Below are 27,112 nucleotides of genomic sequence, written 5' to 3'. Positions count from 1 at the left end.
CCCATCAAACAAAATGGGGGCGCTAGAGAGCTAATTTCTTATCTAGGCCCATATGGATTATTACTAAACTTGGTAGATATGTAGAACAGGACGCCTCAAGGTGACTGGAGAAATTTAACTCTAATTGGCAACTGGGTGGCGCTATAACAACAGAAAAATGCTTAAAAATGGCTAAAATGCGACTGATTGCTGGGCCAAATGTTTTGGGTTTTTTTTTTTTTTTCCTAATTTTTGGTATGACTAAGTCATGGTATGGTATGCTGTACTCAGTGGGTATGGACTAGTACCATTGACGACAATACATTCAGAGCTGCCGCAAGTCTCCCACAGGGGCGTGGCGCTGATGTCACTGTATTAGGAAGTGAGCTGAGTGGGGTATCTCGATTTATCCAATATCTCTGCTAGTACTACTTTACTTCCCAATCCTGCTGAGTCCTCAGAAAGTGGGAGGAGATGGTGAAGTTGAAGATATTGAGATTGTTTTCATTGGGATTTAGTTTTTAGTACTGTAGTTTGGGTGCTGATATACCTGACATACCTGCTTTTAGCAGCATTTTCGGTTACATATGATTCAGATTCAGATTCAGATTCAGAATACTTTATTAATCCCCGGGGGGAAATTGTTTTTGTTCCAATGCTCCGTGCAAAGTAGAAATAGAAATACAGCATGAATGGAAACAAGAGATAAAGATGAAGATATAAATAAGATACTAAAATAGACAATGAAATAAATAAAATAAAATATTAAAGTACACAATAAAATAAAATAAATAATAAAATAGTAGAGGAGACAATCTGAAATATATACAATATACAATGAAATGGTTGTAGTGTTATAAATGAAATAAGAATGAGTAATTATATTGTGTGTTTTGATAAAAATGAGTAATTATATTGTGTGTTTTGAATGTATGTTGTGCATCCTCAGTGCATCCCGCATTCTTTCAGAGGACTGGCTGTGCGCATACTGAGAATTTAATACTTCCTGTTTGCAAAATACAGTATCGCCAATCAGTGGTGGAAGTAGCTTACCAGGATGGGTCAGCAGCACACTACGCAACGGTGGAAAGCTTTGAATAAAAACTACTACGAGTATAGTTTATTGTTGATTCTCATTCCCAGACGTCAAATACTGATGCTTTGGGTTGGTGGTTCGGTCTGACTACCAACCAAAAGCGTCAATATTTGTTAACCTACAAATGAGACTCAATAATCAACTATCTCCCTCCAGAGTTACATACAGCACCTTACATTTTAAAAAATAATGAGAAATTATTTGTTTATCACTATAATTTTTACTTGCAGCTCTAGCAAAATCAGACTTTGGGCCAAACTTGCTTCAGCACAAAGTGTGTATAGTCTTTTTAGTACAAGATTCCTTCTTGTGTTACTATCTTTCCACAGCAGCTGTGCAAGGAAACACTGACTGGGGAAACAAAAACAGGGATGTTGTACTAAAAAGAATATCACTTTGGAAGATTTGGAAGATTATCTAACTCAGACTGCTGGAGCCTCAAGTAAACCTTGGCCAAACTTGGTTTTAAAGTTCAATACGGAGAGGAGGAATGATAATAGTGATGGATGTACACATGTATACATGACCTTAGGAAAGACAAGAGCAAATTCGTAATGACTGCGACCATGTACTTGAATGCATCCATGTGCTGCCCCTTTTTTTCCATTTTAGCACAAACAGTTACTCAGCAAAACCTTGGGCAAACTCTATGAATCCATTTTGAAGTCATGCACCCTTTTTGCGAAGAGCCACTCACATTGCCACACCCTTTTTTAGCCAATTGGCATCTACACAAGGACACACCTTCAAACACGCCCTTGACCTCCATGCCAAATTTCAGCCTCCTAAAACTGTAGCCATCATAGGGTGGGGAAATTTTTGTGGACCGACTGACTGAGCAAGCTATAGAGCCTCTGGTCGCAGCTAAAAAAATAATTTAGTTGTTGTTAACTCCATGGAGGAGAAACTAAACTCTTGAAAGCTGAATCTGAGACCACAATCGCTTTATTTTTTGTGGGGCTCATTTTCTATTATGAACTTATCATTATTCTTTGCCAGGTGTTTTCTTTGCATTTCCATCGGTGAAGTATAGATCCGGTTCACACACCCAAACCACAACATCCACTCTCTCTCCATCTTACTCTGTCTTTCTCTGTTATACAGGACAGGACAAGGTCACACTCTGCTCCACCCTTTACAGTACTACAGTAACACGACACTCCACACAAACACACACACATACACACATACAGGTACGTGCACAGGGTTCAGCTTACCTCTCCTTCCACAAAGCCTCGTGGGAAGAGTGACATCATCCCCTCTCTTTCTTCACAGCTGTCAATCAATGTAGACAATGAGGTCATAGGGTTAAACCCCTCCCGCTAGGAGCAGCCTCTATGACTGTGTTGAAAAGAGGGCCTGCCTAAGTACAATATCACATAACACACACTGAGAACAGTTTATACTTAAAGTGTGTATTCAAAATGGCTGGAAACTTTCTGTAGCCTCCACCATGAGTGACTTGGAATGAGTGCAACAGTAGTAAATTTTAAACAGAGAGCGTGTGAGTGAAGGAGGAACATGATACTCTTGTTAAACAGTAGCTGTTACAACTTTGAAGGAATCTCATACTGTACATCTGAAAAAAAAAAGTCTGGGAGAGACAGTTTTCTTGGTTTTCTTGCAACTTTAAGCTGACGTTGGCGGATTTACAGTAAAAAAAAAAAAAAGTAGATTGTCCTCAAAGTGACCTCCCACTGAAAATACTTTCTTCTCTGCAAACTGAGTGAGAATAACATCAAAGAGCAGAGACAATGTGCTGTACAGTACAGGGATATTTTTACAGTATAAATTCATGGAAAGATCTTACTTTTTGTGGAGTAGAAAGTTCCACTGGAGCTTAATCTGCCGTCTTTGCGTCACAAATCAGGGCAGAAGTTTACTTTTTGGCTGCAGACCACAGCAGCTGATGAGTCATAAAAGCATCATCATCAAATTGGACTTTCAGAATAAATTAGATCTTGAGGCTGATATCTGTTCATCTGGCAACGTTGCTGCTAGAATCCCACTTTTATTACACTTTTAGTATTAAGACCCTGACACACCAAGCCGATGGTCGGCCGTCGACCAAAGTCGGGCCGTCGGTGAGCGTCTGTTGGCCTAGTTTTTGCGGTGTGTCCCGCACCGTTGGCACTTCGGCATTGGTGGCTTTTCGGCTGATTGAGCATGTTGAGTCGGCAGTGGAGCTTGTCAGTGAGAGACATCACTCTGGCTAGCTGTTCAGGTTTTATTTCCTCGCCCCTGTAGCGAGTGAATCTGCCTGTAGTGAAACCGGGGCTAATCAGTGCTTCCTCCTCAGACTCCACTTCACTAAGCTGCCCGACAGATCCGCTGCTTCTTCCCACTTTAACCTGAATAACAAACCGGAGCTAGCTGGGAGCGGCTAGCGGAGCGTTAGCCGCAGCATGACTGGAGGGAAGCACAGCCAGTTAGCCTCTGCTAGTCTCTGAGCTAGCCCCGGCTCTCCGTTTGGATCCAACCGGAGCACTGAGCCCTGGTTTGTTATTCGGGTTAAAGTGGAAAGAAGCAGCGGGTTTATTGGGCAGCTGAGTGAAGTGGAGCCTGCAGAGGAAACACCGGGAGCGTCTGAACGTAATAGTCCATGGAGATGCTGCGGTGCTCGGCTGCACAGATAGGAAACCCCTCGGCTGACAGGATGTACCACTCTCTCACTCCGCTCTCTCTCACGCAGGCGCAGAACGTACGTGCTACTTGGCCGTCGGATGTAGTCCGTGTAGTGTAACGTGTTCAAATGCAACTGACACAGGGCAACATGAGGCGACGTAGACGACGCAACAGTTGGCTTTCGTCGCCGCTAGTTCTTTGATGTCGGTTTGGTGTGTCCACACCTTTAGGCATGAGTACTCGAGTTCTCAATTCAGATGTCAGTATTCATCAAATGTATAGAATAATCACACTTTTTTTTCTTCTTAGTAAAAGAAAAACGTATCTGCACGGATTCATCCATCTTTCCAAACATGATACATCTATGCAGCTGCAGATAACGTTCAACTTTTACAGTCGGACATCACTTGATCTAACGTTACAGGCAGAATGGCGAAGGACAACTTCAAAGATACAAGCAGCAATGTATGCACACATATAAAGTCAAACAATTCAGTACTGTACGATAATATGTTCATAAAAGAACTAGAACTAAAACTCTCCCTCACATTTTTGCTTGGTTGTTCATTTTGGACCCTATTCTCACATTTGATTTTTGATTTTTTGCAAGTACTTGAGTATTCAAATATGGAAATTACTTAAAATGCCCATCCCTAATTCATATATCAATATCTCACCCTGGGTCACGTGGAATTTGTTAGGAAACTCTCTATCAAGCCAGACTGCATTGACATAACAGTATCTTTACTTCACTTAAGGGCTGTTTCATAGTCAACGCAAAGGCACACCGATGCAAACGTATTGGGACACATCGAGATGCATTGACCGCCATGATGCGTGCTTGCGTCTCAAAATATGTTTTTGATATGCGGCGCAGCGACGCGTGTAATACCATGCATTGCCAGCAGGAGTAATAACGCAAACGACATACTTGAAATTAACCACTTTTTGTTATTCACAGAAGAATCAGGTATAAAATATGGCGGGCGAGGAGGAAAAACTTTGCGAACTCGTATGGGCACACCCCCATTTATATGACAGTTCTAGTTTCCTGCACTCTAATAAAATAGCAGTAGAAAATGCTTGAAAGTGATAGCAATGGCAATGGGAAAGAGCATCAAAACAGTAAAAAAAGAGTGGAAGAACGTGAGGGACAAATTCGGACGTGCACACAAGAAGTGGAAGAAGTCAACCAGTCGCTGCTGCAATTCAGAGGACGAACGTACCACCTTCTAGGCCTATCCTTGCGTTTTGCCTGATTTTTTTGCTGACGCCGATTCAAAAGTAGCATCAGAATGCACTCCTCTTCAGTAGCCATTTTGATCTGACTATCAAATATGAATATCACCCAGAATGTACCGGTGACTCTGCTACCCCCATTGCGTGAGCGATGTATTGCAATTGTCAAGTGTTGCCCACGTCACTTGCATTTAATGTGTTGCCTATGAAAGGAAGTGCGTTGCTCGCGTCGCTTCCTTGTGTTGCGTGTGTCAACTATGAAATGGCCCTAACACTGGAACTGCAAGCGCCTTTCCCAAACAACCCTTTCCCTACTTAGTTTCACTCTGTTTCTGCATTCAAGCGGAGGGTCCGCCACATTGAGTGCTGTCCCAAACCAACTAGTGAGGAGTGGAAGTGGGTTCTAAAACCCTCCAACAGCCAGCCTGTATCAATGTCAACTTACTGTCCATGTGCAGCGCTGTATTGTGGTCATTATGGAAGATGCCCAGTACAAATAAAAACATAAACTGCTCAAGCTAAGTTAGCCATTTAATATTGTCATACAGACGTTAACTTCTTAAAGATTACATTGTATTTAGGACAACATAGACCCTTCTTTGTTCCATCTTGCATCTGCACTGCCATTGATTATTTGAATGTACTGATATTGACTTCTGTGCTCAGTTTACTTCCTGTCCTATAATCTGCTGTTATTTTGTTTTTTTTTCAGCGATCTAAACGGAAACAATCTGACCGTCATCACCAAGGCAGACTTCTCTGGCCTCAAGCACCTCAGAGTCCTGTAAGTCACTGCCACATTCATTCCTTCAACTACATCAAAGTTCATTTGTCATTCAGCAAAGTTTCCTTTTACACATTACTGTTGTCCAGAATATCTTTAAATAAATGCAACAGTTTTAAGTCAGTAGCCAATTCTTTGCTGTTGTTCTTCCAGTTACATTTCTGTAGAATAAAGATGCCTGACCTTCTCTCCCAGCTGTCAGGCTCTTTGTTGGCGGGGCAACAGCTTTTATGTATTCAGCAGAGATTCTTTCCCACATTTCTTTGCTTCCTACGAGTCTTAGGTCTCGTAGGAATGTGGGAATCATGGCTGCGGTGCCACCGAATGCCAGAGGGAACAGAATGATGCTTTAGTGACACATGAGCCACCCAGAGGTGCTTGTTTGGTGTCAGTGTCAGTCAAATTTACAACAGGGAGGGGTTTATCTGCGACCTTTTGACCTGGAAACACAGTGCCCTCTGGGAGAGGCTGCACTGATGGTTTCCTGCGTTTACCTGAAGACTGGGACTGTGTTGAGTGTCAGTGATGGACACGAGGTGTTAAAAAGATGACATGCCAGGAACTAATGACATCTCCGGAGGCCTGCTCAGAACAGATTAGCAGCCTGCTGGGAGCCCGGGGCTCACTGCTGTCAGGAGGGGATTGAGTGTTACACCAGTGGTTTATTATGTGGGAGTCTGTGGAGTGTATTTATCAAGTGTACAGATCCCAGCAGCAACAGTGGGAGAAATAATGTGTGTTGGCGCTTTGGTTTTTCAATATGATTAATGAAAAGGTGAAGGATGTTACATTTTGTCTTTTGACTTGTGCAAAGACTCAGTTTCTTTATGCAATGTCTCCACAAAATGAGTTTACAAAATGGCTAATTGATGCCACCATCTTGCCATTATTAGTTTAATTAACTTAATGCACCGATGTTTGTTGTAATACATCCTGATATTTTACTAAGGATAAAAATTATGTGCTTGAATAATGTTGAGAAAAATAAAAGATATGAGGACATGTTGATGGATGGTGATATGATTCAAATTGCATTTATGATTTATGTTGCAGTGTTTTTTATTTATTTATTTTTTGTCTTTTTTTATTGCAGTCATCTGATGGAGAACCAGATCGGTAACGTTGAGAGAGGAGCTTTTGATGAACTGAAGGAGCTGGAGAGACTGTGAGAGCACACACTGACACATTCACAAATACGTATAGTATGAAGGTGACTCTCACTAAATTAACTGTAACATTTACGCTGCAAGTTTTTTAATTCAGAGTTCTTTTTTGTCCATCCAGCCGCCTCAACAAGAACCGTCTGAGAGAACTTCCAGAGCTCCTGTTTCAGAAGAACGAAGGCCTGTCTCGACTGTGAGTCTCCAAAAGCTCTGCATACTTTCTGTCCTTTACTTCCCTCTATTCTAAATCTAACTTCTGATCCCTATACTCTAGGGGTGAAACATTACAGAGAAGTCAAGGTTCGGTGCAAGTACGGTACAGCAGAAAAAAAATCCAAAAGCATATGGATATGTTTCTTTTCATTTATTTTAAACAAACAGTAGTGCAGATGTCAAAGAGACTAAATTGTTTTGCGGGGAACTGAGAGTATTTTGTTCATTCTGCTTGTGTATTACATTGTATGAACACTGAACAACAGCTTTCCTCAATGGCAAAGGGTCACAAGAGGCTACAAAACTGAATCATCATCATTTCTTATGCTATGAAATCAAAAATAAGTAAAATAATTAAAAGTAAAATATTGGGAGGAGTGTTTCAGTTCGTTCCACCTTGACTATATTAAAATATTCAAATCACCCAAACGTGGTGTGCAGTGTTGTGCTAACCTCAAAGTTTCCGGTCGGGTCAGGGTTAGGATTAATTGTGCTTTTGAACTTTGGTTCTGATTACACCAGAACATGACCCTTGTACCATGATGGCTCAGCACGAATACACAAACTCTGCTGTACTTTTTACTTCACTCTCTCTGTCGTACGCCAGGAAAAATGTTGGCGTACTTTTCTGCAAACCACGGATAAGTTACATTTGTATGCTTTAATGTAACAGATAGGTTGAAACTTTGTGTTTCAAGAATGCTGAGGTTAAGATGTGGTTAGGTTAAGGCACAAAAACCACTTGGTTTTGGTTAGGAAAAGATCATGCTTTGGCTTAAAATACCTGGTTTTGCTGGCACAGTCCCTTCTGGCAATGTATAGGTCAAACACCCTCTTTTTGTAGCTCCATTCACAGTTAAAAAACAGCAGCTGGTTGCTACAAAACACCCACGTTTGGTGTCTAAAAAGACACAGAAAACACAGCAATTGTCTCAAACAGTGGTCTGCAGCTTGGAATGCGTTTGCCCAGGTGTCACACTACCTACTACCCCCTCCACCTCCTGATGACAAAGTCAGCTCAAGTACTGTGTCACTCAGAAAGGCTGATATGATAAAGTATGAAACATGCAAATATAACATGGTGTTTGCAGAAACATACAATGCCAAGATTTTGTTCTGGGGACTGGGCTGCCCTGCTTTTTTTGTGCAAACTGCAGCCAGTATTTGTTATTAGATTTAGTGATGAGTCTTATGTATGTGTTAGCTGTGTGAGTGGATTGGATGAGGGTATTTTTATTTAGGGATAATGGCTAGTTATCATGGATAAAAGCTAACAGCTAGCAGCTAACATAGCGGACACAGCACCCTGAACTGACAATGTGTAGATTTTCATTGGTATCGTTCCTTTCATGGATTGTCTCCATTGTTTTACCTCAGGTATTTATGTATCACTTAAGGTGGGAAGTGGTTTCAGTACTGGAAAAGAAATTCAACTGGACAGAGAATCTCACCTTTATTTTAATTATTTTCAAAGGGTTCAATTCTAGCAATAAAACTGTTCAACCAAAAATAACCCTTCTGTTTTCATACCTTTAACGGTCATTGCGACTGATATTAATTCACCCTTTGTCAAGACCCGCCCTCCTTGGTTACTGTTGCTGGGTTCGACAAAACTAGTCTTGTGGGGGTTCATTCCCATAGGAAACAATGGAAAACACCGGGAGATCTCATTATTCGAATTGATCATTCTGTCCAAAACGCGGTGTCAGTGATAGAGAACAAATGTGGCCACAGTTGAGTCAACGGGCATTACATGACATTTCCGAAAACTGGTGAAATCGTTGTTTTGTCCCAATGCCTGACGGTAGCCATGGCCACTAACGTGAGCTGTCCCCCCCTCGTTGCTAGCTCTCTCACTCGACGTTAACGTTATATTGAGAGTGTTTACAAGTTTAACACCACAGTAATAGCTAGCTGATGTTATATAAATAACAATGTTGTCCTCTACAAATGTTAACGTTGCCAGCAAGTTAACGTTTAATACGAGCCGGGCCTGTGAGGCCTACCCAACAGGTTAGCAAAGCAAGTTAACAACAGGCTGTAGCTAGCGTAACATTGTTGGATCACATCACCTATTATAACATTAAAAAGATATATAAAAACTACACCGGGAATACATTCTGGATATCTCGATTCACTGTTGCAGACACCCCAAGCACACCTTTTAACCATGTTAAAATAATATAAGTCACTGATTTATCCGCGTTTGCCAGCTAGAAAGCTCTGCGTTTCACCATGACGCCATTAACAACGAGCCTGGGAAAACACAGTCTGGGGCGATGTTTGGCGAACCCCAGTACGCAGCTGTTGCTATGGGGAGGAGCACTCTGGTTGGTGGGTGAGCAGACCAATCAGAAGGCCAACAAAGGGGGAATTCTGTAATAGCGTGAAACCACAATATTTTCTGAGGCCGTTACCGTACCATGAAAATTTCGTACCGTTGCCATCCTAGTATAAAATCAAGCTAAATTTGATTTGATTTATCCTACAGCCAAAACCCACCTAATTTAGTCATTTTAGCTCCCTAAACCCAAAACCCCTACCTACACTCTGAATTGGCACTCCTGACGTAATGCAATAATCCTACACCCTGCAGTGTACAAAGTGTATAAACACTGGCGTTAAACCGTAATACATTTAGGTTGCATATTAGCTAATATACAGATATTGTGAATTACTGGTATTTGTTTGGTTTGAAGTAATAAACTGTCACACATACAAAAGGCAGACAGAGACTTTTTCTGCTGCTCCAGGCTGCGCGCTTTGCCAGTTTTCACATCAAAAATTGACCCATTTTTCTCACCTAGAAAACACTGCAAATAATCTCCCTTCGGACAGCAGAAGCACCACAAATCACTTCCCACAGTCCCACAGGAGCAGTAGGCACAGTCGAGCTTTAATTTGACAACTATGCGCACACACACACACACACACACACACACACACACACACACACACACACAGCTTTTTTTTCTGTTTAATAACTGAAAGCTTGGACGCAGTCGGTTACTATGCAGCTAAATGTGTCACACACACTCTGCTCTGAAGTCTTTGTTACAAATGTGTGTTTGTAGTGTAGGATGGGGAATGTATCTGCTACTGCCTGGAGACGCCTGGAGACGCACATACAAACACTGCTGGAGAAAAAAAAAAGAAAAGCAAACTCAACAGCGCTCTCTAATTAACTTTTCTCAGTGATTGATCCATTTATGACAGTGTTTTTGTACCTGTGCGTGTGAATGATTGTGTGTGTGATGGATTTAGCGGCTGACAGAGAAAATGTGCAGATACAAAGAGACACTCTTACTTTTCCTCTGAGCGCAGAGGGAGAGGAAGTAAAGTGGATAACAGCCATGAAAAATACAACTAATTACAGAAAGGAGGTGGGGATGAACAAGTGGGTGCGTGTGTGTGTGTAAATGTGAGTGTGTATGAAGGAGGGAGGCAAACAGAAACTATTTGAGTGACAAAGGGGAGAAGAAAGTGTGTGTGTCAGTCTGTTTGTGGATGTGTGTGTGTGTCTGTCCTGATTATTTGCTGTTTGCCTTTTTGGCAATTTCACACTCTGCCTCCCATCAGGGAATGCCGAGATGGACTTGGCATGTTCGATCAATCAGCACACACACACGCGTGCTTTCACATTCAGATAAAGCAGCACACACATAGTGCAGAGCCATTAGCACTTTCTCCAGCAGGAGTGATTTCTTTTCCTCCTGCTGTGTTGATGGACTCTATAAAGCCTGATGTCCCTCCGAATCACAACACACACACACACACACACACACACACACTGAGCTACTTTTTGTTTGTGTGCATTTTTGTCTCTTTGTCCAAATTACCTTCCCTACATCAGTTACTCTTCGTCTACATTCTTCTCTCCACCACCCTCAACACCTCCCTCGGATTCTTTCTTTTGTTTGTCTTTGATAGTCGGTCTTGTGGTTTTGGTTTTTATAGAGTTTTTTAAAAGAACACACTTTCACCCAGATTGTATGTACTCACTAGAGTGCAGCTCAGGCCGAATATTTCTGCCTGAACCCCACCCGAGTCCAAGAGAGGAGTAACCAAGCCTGACCCAAACTCAACAGGCGTTCTGTTTTTATGTCCGAACTGACCCCAGCCCAATGCAGTTAAAGGGAAACTGGTATTTTTTAACTTGAACCTTTTTTCACCCATGTTTTCATGTCAAATACACATTTTTTAAACACAGTTAAACCCACTAAAATCAATGGACTCCTTTCCCACGGCCAGTAGACCAGAACTGTGTACACGGCTCCACAGCGGACAAGCATGCCTTTCTGTGTTTCTACGTCTGGCTGGGAATCAGGATGGTAAACAGAAGAAAGCAACATGGAGGCAAGTGAAAATTTTACGGTGGTTACTTCTTTTTATATATCTCTTGCTTGTTAAGTCTCTCTTTCAAACTTGGTGCAGATTAACTGGGGCTGATGTTTGAGCACTGCTTGGGCAGAGACAACTGGTATTTTGTGGTGGCGTGTCATTGCATCTCGCCCATAAAGGGACTATAATTTGTGCCTTCACCTGGGTGCAGAGTTGACTATGCATCTTTAGCAACATTATGAAAAGTAACGCGACAGAGAAATAGAATATTTTCCTTTACCTTATGCTGATCTGCTTGTTGGCGTGTGTAACTGAGTCGCCCTCAAGGACAAATCTCGTTCTGAAATCTCACAGAATTCTCCACATTGTCAAAATCGGCTTAATACTCAACCATAACATTGAAAATCTTTTAGCGACACTAAGCTACACTTCCTGGACCCCAACACAACAAACATTTCCTGGCAGTCCATTCTCCATTTCTCACTAATGTTTCCATTGTTATTTTCACTGCAACAAGTCACATCTCGCGAGAAGTCAGAACGAGACTTGTTCTTGAGCAAGATACACAGACAGGAAAAATGTTTTTATTTCTCTGTAGGGTCTTTTCCGTAATGTTGTCAGACAATTTAAATAACAATTTAACCCTTTCAGAGGCGTAATTTGACGGTGCACAATTGCACGTTGGAATTACATTGCACCCTGTGTCCATGCTATGGCTGCAGCTCTCTCTCTCAATACTGGACCAATTCAAAAAATTGTTTCCATTAGTCACTTCGACACAAAAACGTGGGAAAATAAGGTCCAGGTTAAAAAATGCAGAAGTTTTCCTTTTATGTACGCTGAAGCACGGAGTTTGTGTTACCCTATCATGCATCTGTTGTTTCCATGTTTTGCAGTCATGCATTGTCACATAAATAACAAACCCCTGCAGTGACCAAGAGATAGTCCAACACGGACAGTAGATCAAACCTTTTTATTTATTTTTACACTATATTTAGTGTAAATAACTTGAAGCACCACGTCAACCTGAACATCACCTGTAAATATTTGTATGAACCCAGCCTGTCGAGTCCCGTCAGGTATCTACACTCTGGTCTTCACATATTTAACCATCAATTCACTGTTGCCGCAGGGGTCTGTGTAATGGGAATTTCATCATCCGCTCATGTCTATAGAGTTATGTGTGGACCCTCATATATATGTACACACGCCTGATTTCATGTTAAAATGTATCATACATTCCTAAGTCTCTTCCTCTCGGTGCAGGTAATCACAGCTTTCTCCTACCCCTCTACTTTACGTCCTGTCAGCTTCTCATATGCACTTTCTTGTCTCTATACCTCTGTGTTGTAGCTTCAGCTCCTTCCTTCTCTTGATTTTGTGGACTCTCATTTCTCTCTCTCTCTCTTTCTCTCTGCAGTCTTTTGTTGGCTCTGTGTGTCTGTGTGAAGGGCTCGCTCCACACCCAGTAACAGCCCTTTGTGTGTTTTGATGATACCCAGAGGCTGCCTGAATGTGTGTGTGTGTGTGTGTGTGTGTGTGTGTGTGTACCGGGGTGCCCCCTCCCAGCACCTCTCGTTACTCCAGGGGAACCCAAGAATTATGGGAGTGTAGTTAGCTGTCTCTTACACACACTCACCTTGACCTGGAGGTGAACTGTGTGGTTACCAGTGGAAAAGGAGCTTCGGCAGGTGTGCTTTTGACCGTGGATAGATGGGATCTATTCCCTCAGACAAATAACAAGTGATACTTCCTGTCAACCCTGGCTTTATAAGGAATAATTAAAACATTAAATCCATAAATATAAACAATGATATTCATATGAATATCAAAATAAAGCTGGACCAAAACCCTGATCATACGTACATGTCAATGCTAACAATAAAAGTTGACACAAATCTGAGTAGAGAGTTCACATTAGGATTGTGCAGCTTTTGTGGCCTCTAAATCTGCACAAATAAGACAAAAAGAAACTGTTCACTTGTGAAAGCACCCACAAAGAGTGAAATGCACCTCCAGCTGCGCTGCCAAGCAAATAGCATCTTGAAGCTCCTGTGCTATTAGCACTTTTACAATTATGTAATATGCATACATTTGGCAAAATTAGCCTCCTTGTATGCAAATGAGCCTCATTCCTAAAGCAGTCGAATTCACAAAGATCAGTGCTAATAGCCACATGCAGTTACGGTGAAATCATTAGCGTCTTCAGAGAGTTAGTGGTAACTGAAGAGCACTGACAGACTGGGCTATTAAATCGCAAATACTGTTTCTTTTTATCATATTTAAATTCTTTGCTGAAAGTCGGTCAGGAGCTGTAGCTTGCTGTCTGACTTGATCAGTTTTGTTTTTAACTCTGCAATTGTTCTGCCTACTGTGTTGTTGGTGCAAACATTTATACTTTGTGGCATAGATAATTGCAACCAGACCAAAAAAAAGGACAAAATGCACTACATTGCAAAACTTAATGGCCATGTTTGTGCTGTAATATTATAGTGCAATATCTTTAGTTACTCAGACCTTGAGTCAGGGCAGATAGCGGTTGCAAGTGATGTGCTTTTCACGGTTTTATCAGCGGCCGCTGTCTGTTCTTTGTAAGTTTGCCCCTGAATGTGATCATGTTCAAGGTTGGCCTGGATCAAAGGTGCAATGTGGGGTTTTTGATTTGTGCTGCTATGGAGCAATGCTTTTATGAGCAGGTTGCCGGCGACATCTGTGGCCTGAGGCATTTGGTTTTCGGATAATGTCCTGTCCGTCTATACCATTCTCGTGACCCAATATCTCAAGAATACCTTGAAGGAATTTTTCTCAACTTTGGCACAAATATCCACTTGGACTCAAGGATTAACTGATTGGATTCTGACGGTCAAAGGTCAAGGTCACTGTAACCTCATGTCTCATTCTTGTAAACGTGATATCTCCGGAGCGCCTGTGGGGAATGTTATTACATTAGGCACAAACTTCCACTTTGACTCAACAATTAAAGGGATAGTGCACCCAAAAAGCCATTAGCCATTATCTACTCACTCATATGCCAATGGAGGCCCTGGTGAAGTTTTAGAGTCCTCACATCCCTTGTGGAGATCTGCGGGGGGAGCGGCTAGCACACCTAATGGCAGATGGCGCCCCAGACTAACGTCCAAGAACTCAAAATTGAAACCACAAAATATCTCCATACTGCTCATCCGTAGTGATCCAAGTGCCTTGAAGCCCCGACATAACAAAAACAACTTTTTATGTCGGGGCTTCAGGACACTTGGATCACTATGGACGAGCATGTTGGAGATATTTTGTCAAAAGTCAACTTTAACATGACATTGTAATGTTCTGCTTTTCTGGCTGTTATTCAGCACTATAACTCAGGAACAGAAGGAGATACTTTGAGTTGTACAATGAACTGGTGAAAACTAATCCTGGGTGCCCATCTTGAAACTGTGGTGATTATGTAGACCTTCTGTTCTCCCGGGTTGAAGATATATGTGAAGCATCCACACTTTAAAATTTGTAGCTTCTTTGCAGCAACACCCATATTTAGAGCATTGTCTATTGTTATGGCTGTATATGAGTCTGGTCAGACATGGATGTAAACTGCAACCCAACTGGTTGGCAGAGACATACAACCCCAAGACAGTATTTCTAGTTTCTGTATCCCATGCAAACGCATGAACATGTGGGCGTTGTTAGACACCAGAAATGTGCCAGAAAAAAAGAAGCAGGTTTGAAAAAAAAGATAAATCAGCAAATGTTTTATGTGGTTGAAAATGTATTCAACATGTTTGTGAGGCTAAATTCGGTGGGTAACTGTGCAACTGACTGCTGCCTCTTTGTATACAGTTGTTCAAAAAGTTTGCACTGGTGTTTTCACATCAGCATTGTTCGCCACCCTTCTTTGAGTTTCAGAAAATTGCACCCTGTGGGCTTAGAAGATGTAAAATGTGACATATTTATTTCATTAACAGAGCTGCCCTGCTTGGTTTTATTAGCATTTTAAAGTGGATTCTGCTAATGACATGTTAGTGAAATCAAGATGTCCGTTATCCACAGAAACCTCTCAAACCAGTCTTGCATTATATTCCATGCACTATGGAAGGGATGGGTATGATGTTTTGACAATGTGTTAAATGTGCGACCCACCGAAGGGAGATTTAAAAAGCAGCTGATAGCAGTTAGCAGCTAACTCAAAGAGGAAGAACAGCAGCTGAAAATGTCTGCAAACTGAGAAAACAATAAAGTCCAGGAGCTCTTTACCATCTGAGGATAAGATCAATCACCGTATAGCATGGATAGTAAATGACTGTTGTTGTTATGTTATGCCAGTATTATTTTTTCTAAAGCCCTGACAACACATATGTTGTATGTTACATTAGAGGCTGACGCTATTGTGTTACATGTCATGCCCGTCAGGCCTCTTTTTCCTCTGCAATGCTGGTATGCTGTCTAAAATCACACAGCAGAACAGCATGATGTCGCCATCGTTTGCTTCTGTGTAAAAATGCAAAGGAGGCATAAAGAAGGGACTTTGTAGCGGCCCTACAGCGCGATCTCCATGTTGAAAGGTCTTATGAATGTCTTGCAGGAGAGACTGTCTGAATGTTTATTCCATCATCCCCGGTCTTAAACAATAAATCGCCCCCTGCTCTCTTTGACAGCCGAGTGAAGCGGTTTGGATCAGGCTTTTGCTTTTTTATAATCTGACAAAATACTGTATCATCTGCAGTTGTTCTGATAGAATATACCCCAGCCCTCACAGTACACTTGACAATTATGGTAATGAATATATATGTATGTTAAAAAATATGAACATATACAAGTAAGACAGTTGTGTTTGAGTAAAATAGGTCCAACGCAAAAAGATGTACGCATGATATTACAATACAGAAGGAAATTAAAAACCTGTGCGCATGATTTAATGTGTCTTTTCGAGTGTGTCCTTACGGTTACAGTAACTTTCCCCTCAGACACTTGGAGAGTTTCTCTCATTAGGCAGCAAGGCAGAGCTGTCCTCATTAGTGCAGTTGATTGGCATCTGAGTGCGACTAATTAGCGGTGTGAAGCTAACAGAGGCGGTGATAGCAGCTGCCGGGCTGCGGCTGTGTTAGAGGCTAACCGGAACGTGACCTCGACGTTTACCCGACTAATTTACTGAGCCAGAGGCAGAGCACGCTTGTGTAATATGTGTGTGTGTGTGTGTGTGAGATAATTGCTTGTATTTGCATTTGTACAGTATAATTGACTGTTTTTGTGTGTGTGTCTGTGCCCTTGCATTTACACATGTGATAATTACACAGATTTGCATCTATACAGCAGTCATGTGTGTTGTGTTTTTGTGTCACTGAGTGACAAAATTATTTATAGGTGTCTACACTGTGAAAGAGAGAGACAGTGTGTGTCTGCACACGCATTAATTAATTTTGTGTTTTCCTATGTGATAATTTTGCATTCATGCAGTTTTTGTAAGGGTCTACGGTTTGTCACTGTGTTGCGAGATAATTGGATGTACGCGGATATTTACAAGCTATGTGTCTGCCTACATTGTCTTTCCAGTGTTTGTGTGAACCCTCTCTGCACAAAACTTTAATACATACTTTAAATTTGAAGCACAAGCACTAATTTGAATGTTAATTAGTTCATTTAATAAAAACAAAGCCACTACAGGTACTATTCTATTCTTAGAGTGAATCTATTTATTTTTTTAACTAAGGTTAAAATAGCATATTGTTCTCATAAAAATTAAAATCTGAGTAGAGGAAAAGTTCGCTAGCCACGAGGCTAATTTATACAATGTAAAAAGCCTAGAGGCTTGTGCTAATAACGTTAGCATGTTGTATTTGTGGGGGAAAATGTGTCCAAGTGTTTTGTTTGTGTATCCTGTGAGTTATAATGAAACAGATTTGTGTGCTTGTGTTTGAAATGTTTAATGTGTGTGTTTTGAATCAACTAAATTTTACAGCACTTCACAGAAACTCTGCCACCAACCCCTGTCTTGGAGGTGTAACTGCAGAGTAACATTGACACACCACCGCACAATAGAGCTTACTGTAGATCAGGCCCAAAAAATCCAGCCCAACCCCACCCGAGCCCGTGCATGTTCTGTCCGAGCCTGTCCCTTTAACTGTAATCACGAGCCCGGGCCCGATTTAAACGTTTCTTTTTTTTTTAAGGATACGAACGTGGACATTGAAGGCCGACTGTGGTCTTTCTTTCCATGGCAAAACTTTGTCATGTGCCGAGTGTCGAGGTCCCCGTCTTTTTGCTGTCATATACCAGCATCGTGCTGCACTTGATTCACTCGACGAAGCTGACACACATCACCGTCAACAACTCACATGTGCATGGCCAGTGGCGCCGTCAAGGGGGGGCCTCAGATAGTCAGAAAGGCTAGAGCACTAAAGGCTAAAAAGCCTAAAGCTACATAGTTGGAGATCATTTTCTGTCCCTTGAATCAGTGTCAGTATTACAAGTATTGACTAAAACAGGTTCAAAGGAATACTTCACCCCCCCAAATGACCATAATAATAATTCATAAGGGACAACTTTGTTTTTCTCGCATGCTTCTGATGATCAAAGAATCCAAAAAGGAATAAAATTTCTTCATGATATGAAGTCATACATGACCATGTTTAACAACAGCAACATTATATCAAAACATCTCTTTACAGACTCGCACACAAGTCACAGCTTTGAAAAATCTGAACTAACCCTTTAAAACATCAAAGGCCTTGTTCAGACTGCCAGCCAAAATCCGATTTTCAGCCAATCTAGATTGGAACCAGATGGCTCTTATGAAGTCTGAACAGTCATAAATGACATGAAATCCGATTTTTGCAAACCAGATCGAAACCACCTTTGGGAGGTAGTTTCATATCGCATTTGGACAGATGTGTCTGAGTCTGAACAGCTCCAAACACTCAGATCAGTTTTGACTGTCCGTGACATCTCTCTACATCTCTACGCTACTCTACGTCTCTACGTCACTCTTCGGGTGGCACCACACTTGTCGCTGCACGGTAACTAACTAGCTGATCAAGGCAGCAGTAGACCAGCAGCTCCTGTGTTCAGCAAGGTAAATTAACTGTTTTTGTCAGTTGAGTCTGGCTTTGAAGAGAGCATCAAAAAGTTTTTCTTTACTGTAAATACAGCTTCTCATCAGAAATGGCTGTCTATTTGGGAAGCACTGAGCATACAAATGAGACTTGGATTATGCTGCTCAAGTTGTGTGAGAGTTTGTAAATGGATGTTTTGATGCAGTTTTGCTGTTAAATGCCGACCCCCATGACTTCAATTCATCAGAATTTTCTCCGTATGTGGATTCTTTGTTTTCTGTTGGGGCATGCAAGACGAATAAAGTTTTCCTCACGGATTCAGTGTAACATGGGGTGAGTCACCATTATACAAATGGTCATTTGGGGGTGAAGTATTCCTGTAAGTTAAACTTTGAAAATATATTTTTTTGTGGGTTTTTTATGATTTCTTGTAAAACTCCTAAGAGTGCTTCCAATGATATAACTTGACATAAAAGACGTACATGGTGCTTTGGATGAACAGTGTCCAGCCGACAGAAGATATGCCTGTGTGTGTCCAGTCCATTTGCACATGCATGCATTTCTATATTTACATTATCTACAGGGCTCAAATCCGTCATCACAGAGCACACAGCAGCAGGATTTTCCCAGAATTTTAGTTTTCTTAAAGCTGGGACTGTGGGACGCTTCCCGCTGTGTGCGGTAACAACTTTACGCTGGATAACAGGATCTGTGGTGAGGACAGACACCATCACTCCCTTTACAAAAACCTGCTCAGCTGTTTTTCTTTAGTCCAGAGTGTGTGTCCGTTTGCATGTGTGTGTTTGTGAGGCCAGGAACAGTGATTTCTCCTGTCATGTCTGTCCAAAGTAAAGTCGACACAGGGAGAGCAGAGGGAAAAGCATGATGGGAAAATAACACACACGACTGTTCAAACAGCCAATCACTAATCTTAGATTGACACTAAGATAAATATTAGTGAGAGACAGCGGGGCAATCACAGTCAACTCTCACAGCTCTGTCTACATTGTTTCATTTTCATGCTCTCTCTCTATTCTCCCCTCTTTCTCTTTTTCTTTTCCATCATCACCTTTCTCTCACCTTTCTCTCTTATCTGTCTGTGGGGGTTTTCAATTAAGCATTCTGCTCCCCTGTGGATGGAGAGATAGACGAAGGGAAAAGAAATGAAGTAGGGAAGGAGAGAGGCAAGTGATGGAGGAGAGCAGTGAGGGCAGAGAAAGGGAATTAGAAAAAGATGGAGCCAAGGCCAGTGTCTTGATTGAGGGCAAGAACGACGAAGCTGAGAAGAAGAGGGATTAGACAGAGGTGAAAGAAAAGGAGGGAGTGGAGCAAAGAGAGAGTGAAGAATGGGTGTAATGAAGTAAAGCGAAACTGGAAGCAGAGATGGAGGTGACAAGAAGAACAAGAAACATGGCTTCTCTCCATGAAAGAAGAGGCTGGCATAAAAGAAGGGTTCACACTGGAAAAGAAATATAGGAAGGGTAGAAAAGACATGAAGTGACAATGAAGATGAGGATAGAAAGGGATAAAAAGAAAGAGGGAGTTAAGGGGAGAAAAGGGGAAATACAAAAGAAGTGAAGAATAGGAGGGGAAGAAATTAAAGGGAAGGAGGAATATATAAAAGAACATCTTATTTTTTTCATTTTAAATAAACAGACACTGTTGGCAAAAGTTTCTTTATAAGAAACATTATCACACGCACCACATAGCAATTATCTTTGCTTTCATCCTTAATTTTTGGTCTTTAAAAGATAAAGACTTACAGTGTAGTCTATTGTGTTGTTCAACCTCCTGCAACCCTGCGTTCTCATATGAGGACATCACATTTTGGTTTCCCTGCACCTTATACTTCATTCTGCGTAACTTAGACCTGTTGTCCTTGTCAGTGGACACTTTTATTCGCCATCTAGTGGTAGTAAGACCACAATACACTAATCCATGTAAAAACAAGATGGCAGCCATCTCTGCCAAATCATTCTACAGCCAATTCTGACACAAAAATAGACATGGTGCAAAACCTGATCAAATTTCATAGTTGAAACTATTTTGTTTATGCTTATTAATGTTTTTATCTTCATATGGGAACAAATTTGACCAATTTTAGCAATAGCAACATGTGAAGACGCTGTTAAAGCTATAGTGCGTAACTTCTGTCGCCTCCCAGCAGATAATGCGTTATTACAACTAATAAGCCGGCGGCACTTCCATGTACACAGAGTAACACTCGCCGGTCGCCACAGACCGTGTAAACAGAGTAACACTCGCTTCACACCGTGTACATAATGCTACACAACGTGGCGAACACCAGGCTGCTAACATTACATTACGTTCATAGCACCATTTCCAAGAAAATAAAAAAGTACTAGGTCCAGTACATGTAACAGCAACACATACTACTCATAGTATAATTATAAACCAAGTCACTTACTTATCCAACAGCAGCAAGGCAACATCCGTGTCTGCCTTCAGCCCAATTTCTTTCTTCAGGGCTCTCCACCGAGGAAAAGTGACGCCAATACAAATCCTTGTTTGCCTTCTCCGTCGGTCACTTTCCTTCTTTGCTAACAGACCTTCAGCCGAACGTCCAGGCTTTTTCATTGTGGTAGGATCCACTTCTGAACCGTGTCTCGGCCGCTTCTCCGCCATGTTGCTTTCTCTTTCTACCTGCGCTCTACCTCTTGCTATGACACTCTCCGCTCTTCCTCCCCCTTCCTTCTTGTTGTGAGGAAGCATTTCCTGTGTGCCAGCGCGGGAATGTCGCTGGTCGACATGCAAACTAAAAATGATATATATTGAAAAATACCGCGAGATGTTAGAGGAGCCGATCGGCTTAATCAGCATTGTGTCATCTCCTCTAGTAGTGGCTTGGGTGAAACGGACGTTTACGGATCTGTAGAAGTTACGCACTATAGCTTTAATTAGGAAGAACTCGTTTGAGGACATTGGGACTTTATTATTGTATTAGCACAGCATTTCATTCTTAGCTTGAGTATGGAGCACAGGAAAGTCATTGAGAGTTACAAAATGAACAAATCAGCCATGTTCAGGCATTGAAATTAACAGTTTTGAACAGTTTTAGATTAAACAGTGACCCTTAACCCACAGAGTTACAAAGAATTCAATAAATGCATTGGTTTTAATTTTAGTTTTGCACAGCAAAGTTCAGGCATTGAAATAAACAGTTTTGTTCTCACCTGTGACTATTGAAAATAAACCCATTGTCCCCATATGAGGACATCATTTATATATAAAAAAAAAAGACTAATTAACAATGCCTAGTTTTATTTTTAATACTTATCAAGTCCTACTAATCCTCAGCTGGGAGGTTAAAACTGAAACTGTCGGTCTTCTTGCATCACATGTAAATGGTTTAAGAACTTGATTCATTTTTCTTTTCTTTTCTGACCCAAAATAGCTGAACCCTGTGCGAATGAAGCTTATCTGTTGTAATGTTTCCTTGAAGTGACGTGCAGTGTGGCTGTGTGTGTCATGCAGCTTGTTGTTGTTCATCTGCCTCCTCTCAAAACTTTATTTTCTACATCAGGTGTGTTTCATCATCACTGCCTGAGGGTTGTGTTGTATTTTATAGTGCATTTTATTGCCAGAAATTCAAATTACTGTGTGTGATGAGTTTTCAGGGTGATGGAAAATTCAGACTTGGTGCAGAAACTTTCTTATATTGTAAAGTTAGATTTTGTTTTTCATCTTTTAAGTCATAGTCCTTGTGGTTACTAGTATTTTGCAAGTGTATTTTTCTTGTTATATCATCAGGTTGTAAAATGCAAATATAAACAAAAAAGCAAATTTAAGTTTGAAAAGTAATAAGTGAATATGTAAAAATGTGAAAGGAAAAGGTATAATGTGATAAGTTAACAGAAAAAATGGAATAAATGAGTGTTTAGTGCTTTAAAGGATTTAGGGGCATTTATTGACAGAAATGGTATGTTATATTTGTAACTGTGATTTGAAAATAAGAATCCTTGTGTTTTTGCTACCTTAGAATAAGCCGTTTATATCCATGTACAGAGCGGGTCTTCTTCCACAAAGTCCGCCATTTTGTTTCTACAATAGCCCAGAACGGACAAACAAACCTCTGGCTTTAGATAGCATCATTTGCAATTTTGCGTCGGCCACTGTTGCTCTCCTACACGCTTGGCACATGGGAGAAGTTTAAAGTCCTGCAACATCACTGCTAGATGCCACTAAACCCTACATACTGGACCTTTAAAGCATTACAGTAACAAGCAAACTGTCTATCAGCGTGCATATGAAGTCACTTTTTATCTTTGTGCACTTTTATTTGAAAAAGCAATCTGAAACTGAAGCCTGAGAAAAAGCAAAAGAGGTAGAGAAGATATTTACAGGACTTACTTCCCGCACTGCCTGAGTTTGGCTTGTTACCATGGTTACAGCCTCCTTCATGCCATCAGGTCATGAACCCTTCAGTTCAGTGGGTGTGGGTCATGTGCATGTACCCCGTGTATTTGTGCTTGTGTCCACTCATAGGAACATGTGTGTTTGTCACGCATATCCCTTGGATGTTGTGTGACGCTAATATCAAGCGTGTGTGTGTGGTGTGTTTGCGTGTTCATGCTTAGTGTATGTGTGTTTGCGTGCCTTCCTGCTGTGTTTTGTCTGTGTGAGCTCGCTGCCTGCAGCTCTGTGGTTCACACAAAGACAGAAGGGAAATGAGAAAAAATGAATGTTTGTGGGCTTCAGAAGTAAAACAAGAAGACTTTCTCTCACCCCACCCTTCTGTTTTCCTTTTTTAATGGCCTCTGCTGTTCTTTAAACTTTTAAACTTTTATCCTTAAATTCACACTTAAGTAGTTTTCAAACTAGAAAATTAACTTTGTCTAAAAGATTCATGCACAAAAAACATGTTTTTATAGCTGCGCCACTCCATCAAACAAAAATATTCTTGAGGTTTTGTGTATAGTTTTTTCATATTTGGTGTCTTACGGAAACTTTGGAACAGCCAATATAATTTATAATGAACCTCTGTGGGTTTGAACAATGCCGGGTCACATAAAATGAGTTTGTAATAATCACATTTTCATATGAATACAAGCATGTGCATCTGTTTTGCTACTCTGTTGGGCAAAAAAAACACACACTGGGTAGTATTGTGGGTCCACATTGTTCTGAAATTACACAATCGCTGCATATGATTAGAACTGAGAGAGTAATCGGCTGTTTCATTGTCTGGTGTTCAAAGCTGTCTGGAACCGGCTCGCTCAGTTTTGTGTTACATCATCTTACTCAGAGCAGGAGAACAAACACTTGATAAAATATTAGTATGTTTCTCTGGAGTGCTACCTGGCCAAAAGTGAGAGGACATCCCAATATTAAATCCATATGTGATCATTGACCAAATTATGTATCTTATCTTATCTTTCCCCCAGATTTTGGAACCTGGCTGCAGGGATGTGCCCCCTTTTTCTTTTATCCTCAAGAACATTAATGAAATCCTCAACTGGTGCTGGGTGATAAGGCCCGGCTCACAGTCAGCATTCCTGTCCATCCCATTTTTTTTTTCATCAAATCAATCATTTATTTGTCACATGGAATCATACAAGTTACAGCTCCAGTGAAATGTGATCCCGTCAGCTCCTTCAACATGTTCATTGTAGTTAAGTCTTTTTTTTTTTTTTTTTTTTTTTGGCCTCTTTTTACATTGTAGGCTGCTGCTTTAAAATCGTCCATGTCTCCAGACTGGCTGCAGTGTATGCAAATGGTTCTGGTAATCCATGGTTTCTGGTTGTGGAATGATTTAACTGTAGTTTTGGGCACAGTTGTTTCTTAAGTTTTACAAATTAAGTCCACCACAGACTGTGAATCAATTGATTTAGTCATCAGTGACATCGATGGTGGTGTCCTGTAGCGTGCTCCAGACTCTGACTGGCCCCCTGTCTTGCATCACTGGGAGCATGTCTTAGTGTGTTTACGTATCTTGACATTAACAAGACAGCTGCATGGTTGCAAAAGTTTCTTTATAAGCAATAATGTCACACGCACCAAATAGGACTTCGCTGCTCTGCAATCGCCTCTGAATGGTGCATAGTAGTGATGTGAGTGCTTATTCCCCTTGTGGTGCAGGGTGAGCAGGAACCAGACTTAAGCCCTTTTTAAACAGGAATTGTGCAAAGGAACGCCCAATCAGTCTTTTTTCAGCATTGGCAGTATAAAACCAAAATCGGGGAGTGCAGCAAAATGGCGCCTACCTACTTTTGTTTATACAGAATGCACCTTTTTCGGGGCAATGGGGGGCGTGAGCAAGTAACAAAACATGTAGCTCAGCGTGTGACGTAAACAGTGACGTGGGAGGGAAGCCGCAGCTGGTCAGTCCTTCGGTGATTCTCTCGTAAGTCGGCCCGTTCTTCACCGTTCCCCTCATCTGACGGTTAATGGCCTCTTCGTTTGCGAGGACAAGGAGGGCACACAATTCCTTGTCTCCCCAGTTGCTCATCTTTACAGTGTCTGTCAGGTTTGTGTTTCCCTCTTGCTACTAGCTGCTCAATAATTCCTGCTATCAGCTGTTTCCTGTTTATCCACTGCCAGTGGGTTGCACGGCGTCATCAACAGCTCTTCCCACAAGTCTTCAACAGCCCCTCCTGTGGCGGAAGGCCGCCTCGGTCTTTTTAAACTAAAAGGGTTCCACCAATATGTCTACCCTACGAGGCGGAAAATTGGGCACCTCGGATCAACTCGCCAATCCGCTTCTGTGTGTCTAAACGCCCGCAGCTTGCCGGCAAAATGGCCCAACATTCGCCGAAAATCTGGCAGTGTAAAAGGGGCTACATTTCCACTGTCACACCAGTCTCTATAGAGCACACACTTCCTCTCCTTCTCTCACCAGAGTCCTCCACTCTGTCAGATCAGCATTGAAAAAAGAGCCTCCAGGTTGACGGCACTGTCCAGGACGTTTCTGTGAACCAAAGGATATTACAGTTTCTGACATCCTGTCGGAAACTAACGCGGGCACAGAGGTCGTCCAGTTTATTATCCACTGCCTGCACAGTGACTAGCAGGATGCTATTTTGGCTGTTGCCCATCTTCTCTATCTTTTCCTTGATGTTTACTGATGTTTATATTTGAAAACCTCGTCCTGGCTAGCTAGCAAAAGTAGCAGGAAGAGAGTTTACATGCTGGTGAGTTGATTTCCTCATCCTGATGAGTGACTCGTAACTACACGCCAACACCGTCCAACACCAACCACAAAAAGCACTATCAACACTTGCAAAATAGACATAAGAGCATACATTTAGTTAAAGCTGCCCCTTAAAAGTCAGAGATTTGAATCGTCAGTAAGAGATCCCTCAATCGACTGAGACTGCTTCAAGTGGAGCAGTCTTTTTATTTTTTATTTGGCCAGTCAGTGTGCAGTGTACCTCTGGGGACGTTTTGGTCCCCAGATTTTGCTGCAGGGTGAGCGCTCTTGACTTTGACGCAACTCTTTGGTAAAGACAGCTGCAGACACAATGCAGCAGCACAGAGGAGGAGAGAGTTTCCACTGTAAGACTCAGAGATAACATTGTCTTCCCTCTTCTGCTTGGAAGTGGTGAATTTACAGTTCACACATACTTAATATGATACAGTCTCTGACTTTTGCTTGATATCTGGTGTCGGTAAATAATGCTGTTGCACATTTCCGATCCATCGTTGGCTTGTTTTATGTATTACGTGAATGCCACTGTTACATTGAAGGTTTCGCTGAGCCTCGTTCAAACTTTAAACTTTGTACGGAAAAAAAAAAGTCAAATATTCGTATTAAATGGCTGAATCTGATTCGACTGACATAATTCTGAGTTGGGTATAGCCCTGAATTTAGCAGAGATGACAGAGAGGCAACTTCAGACGTCTGCACCTATGGTCTCTGCTTCCACACCAATGTGGGAAAACCGTTTCTTTATGGACCAGGTTTTGCTCACGGTTAAAACAGAATAGTGTCTCCTCCAAACCACAAAGTTTGAAGAACAATATTGTCTAAAAATAATCTGTTGCATTAAGACTTCCCTTCACTTCTTATTTAATGTACAGATCAACAGTGGAGAAGTGTATTGCTGCAGGAGTGGTTTCAGAAGTTTCTTTTTCTTTTCAGAGTGACGGTTGACAAGTGTTTGATACTCAAAAGACACATTTTTAATGAATTAGTCCTCTAATATAAAACTTTATTTTCTTTAACTCCCATGTTGCAGTCAAAGGTCTGTAAATGTCTCATCTTTGGCGTCTTGAAACATAAAAACCCAATTTCCTCTCTTCTCTCTTGCGCACACACTCAAATGAAGTTTTGTTTTTTTGCTCTTTCTTCATTTCTCTGCACACATCCCTCAGGATATCTCTAACAATCACGGGGGGGGTGTTTGTCACTGTCAGGTCTCTTTAAGGTCATCCTCTTTAACTGTGGTTTTCCAGGCAACCACAGTTGTCTGCATTCTAATGCTGCAACAGTTCAGACATTTATTGTTTTTTTGTGCTGCACATCTGGTTTTAACTTTATTTTCTCTCTACAGTCAGTCGGGTCACCCCTTCAATTCATTTTGACTTTGCTCTTCCTCTTCTTCTTCTTCTTCTTTCGTTCTCTTTTCACCTTCCTTTCCTGTTTCATATTTCGGTTGTGTAGGTGATAACT

General features: G+C 41.4%; 1 protein-coding gene across 2 annotated transcripts in view; it reads left to right on the top strand.

The window, feature by feature from the left end:
• The window catches only part of LOC117255211 (slit homolog 1 protein-like), a 118,070-nt gene that overhangs the window by 16,318 nt on the left and 74,640 nt on the right, over nucleotides 1-27,112 (top strand). For both annotated transcript variants that reach the window (XM_033623877.2, XM_033623876.2), the window contains exons 2-4: nucleotides 5,652-5,723; nucleotides 6,817-6,888; nucleotides 7,008-7,079. In XM_033623877.2, the coding sequence (XP_033479768.2) occupies nucleotides 5,652-5,723; nucleotides 6,817-6,888; nucleotides 7,008-7,079 (216 nt within the window). The remainder of the gene's footprint in view (nucleotides 1-5,651; nucleotides 5,724-6,816; nucleotides 6,889-7,007; nucleotides 7,080-27,112) is intronic.

This window comes from Epinephelus lanceolatus, chromosome 3 (assembly GCF_041903045.1).
Source record: "Epinephelus lanceolatus isolate andai-2023 chromosome 3, ASM4190304v1, whole genome shotgun sequence".
Taxonomy (NCBI): domain Eukaryota; kingdom Metazoa; phylum Chordata; class Actinopteri; order Perciformes; family Serranidae; genus Epinephelus; species Epinephelus lanceolatus.
Note: the sequence above shows the minus strand (reverse complement) of the source record. Positions and strands in the feature narration are given on the sequence as shown.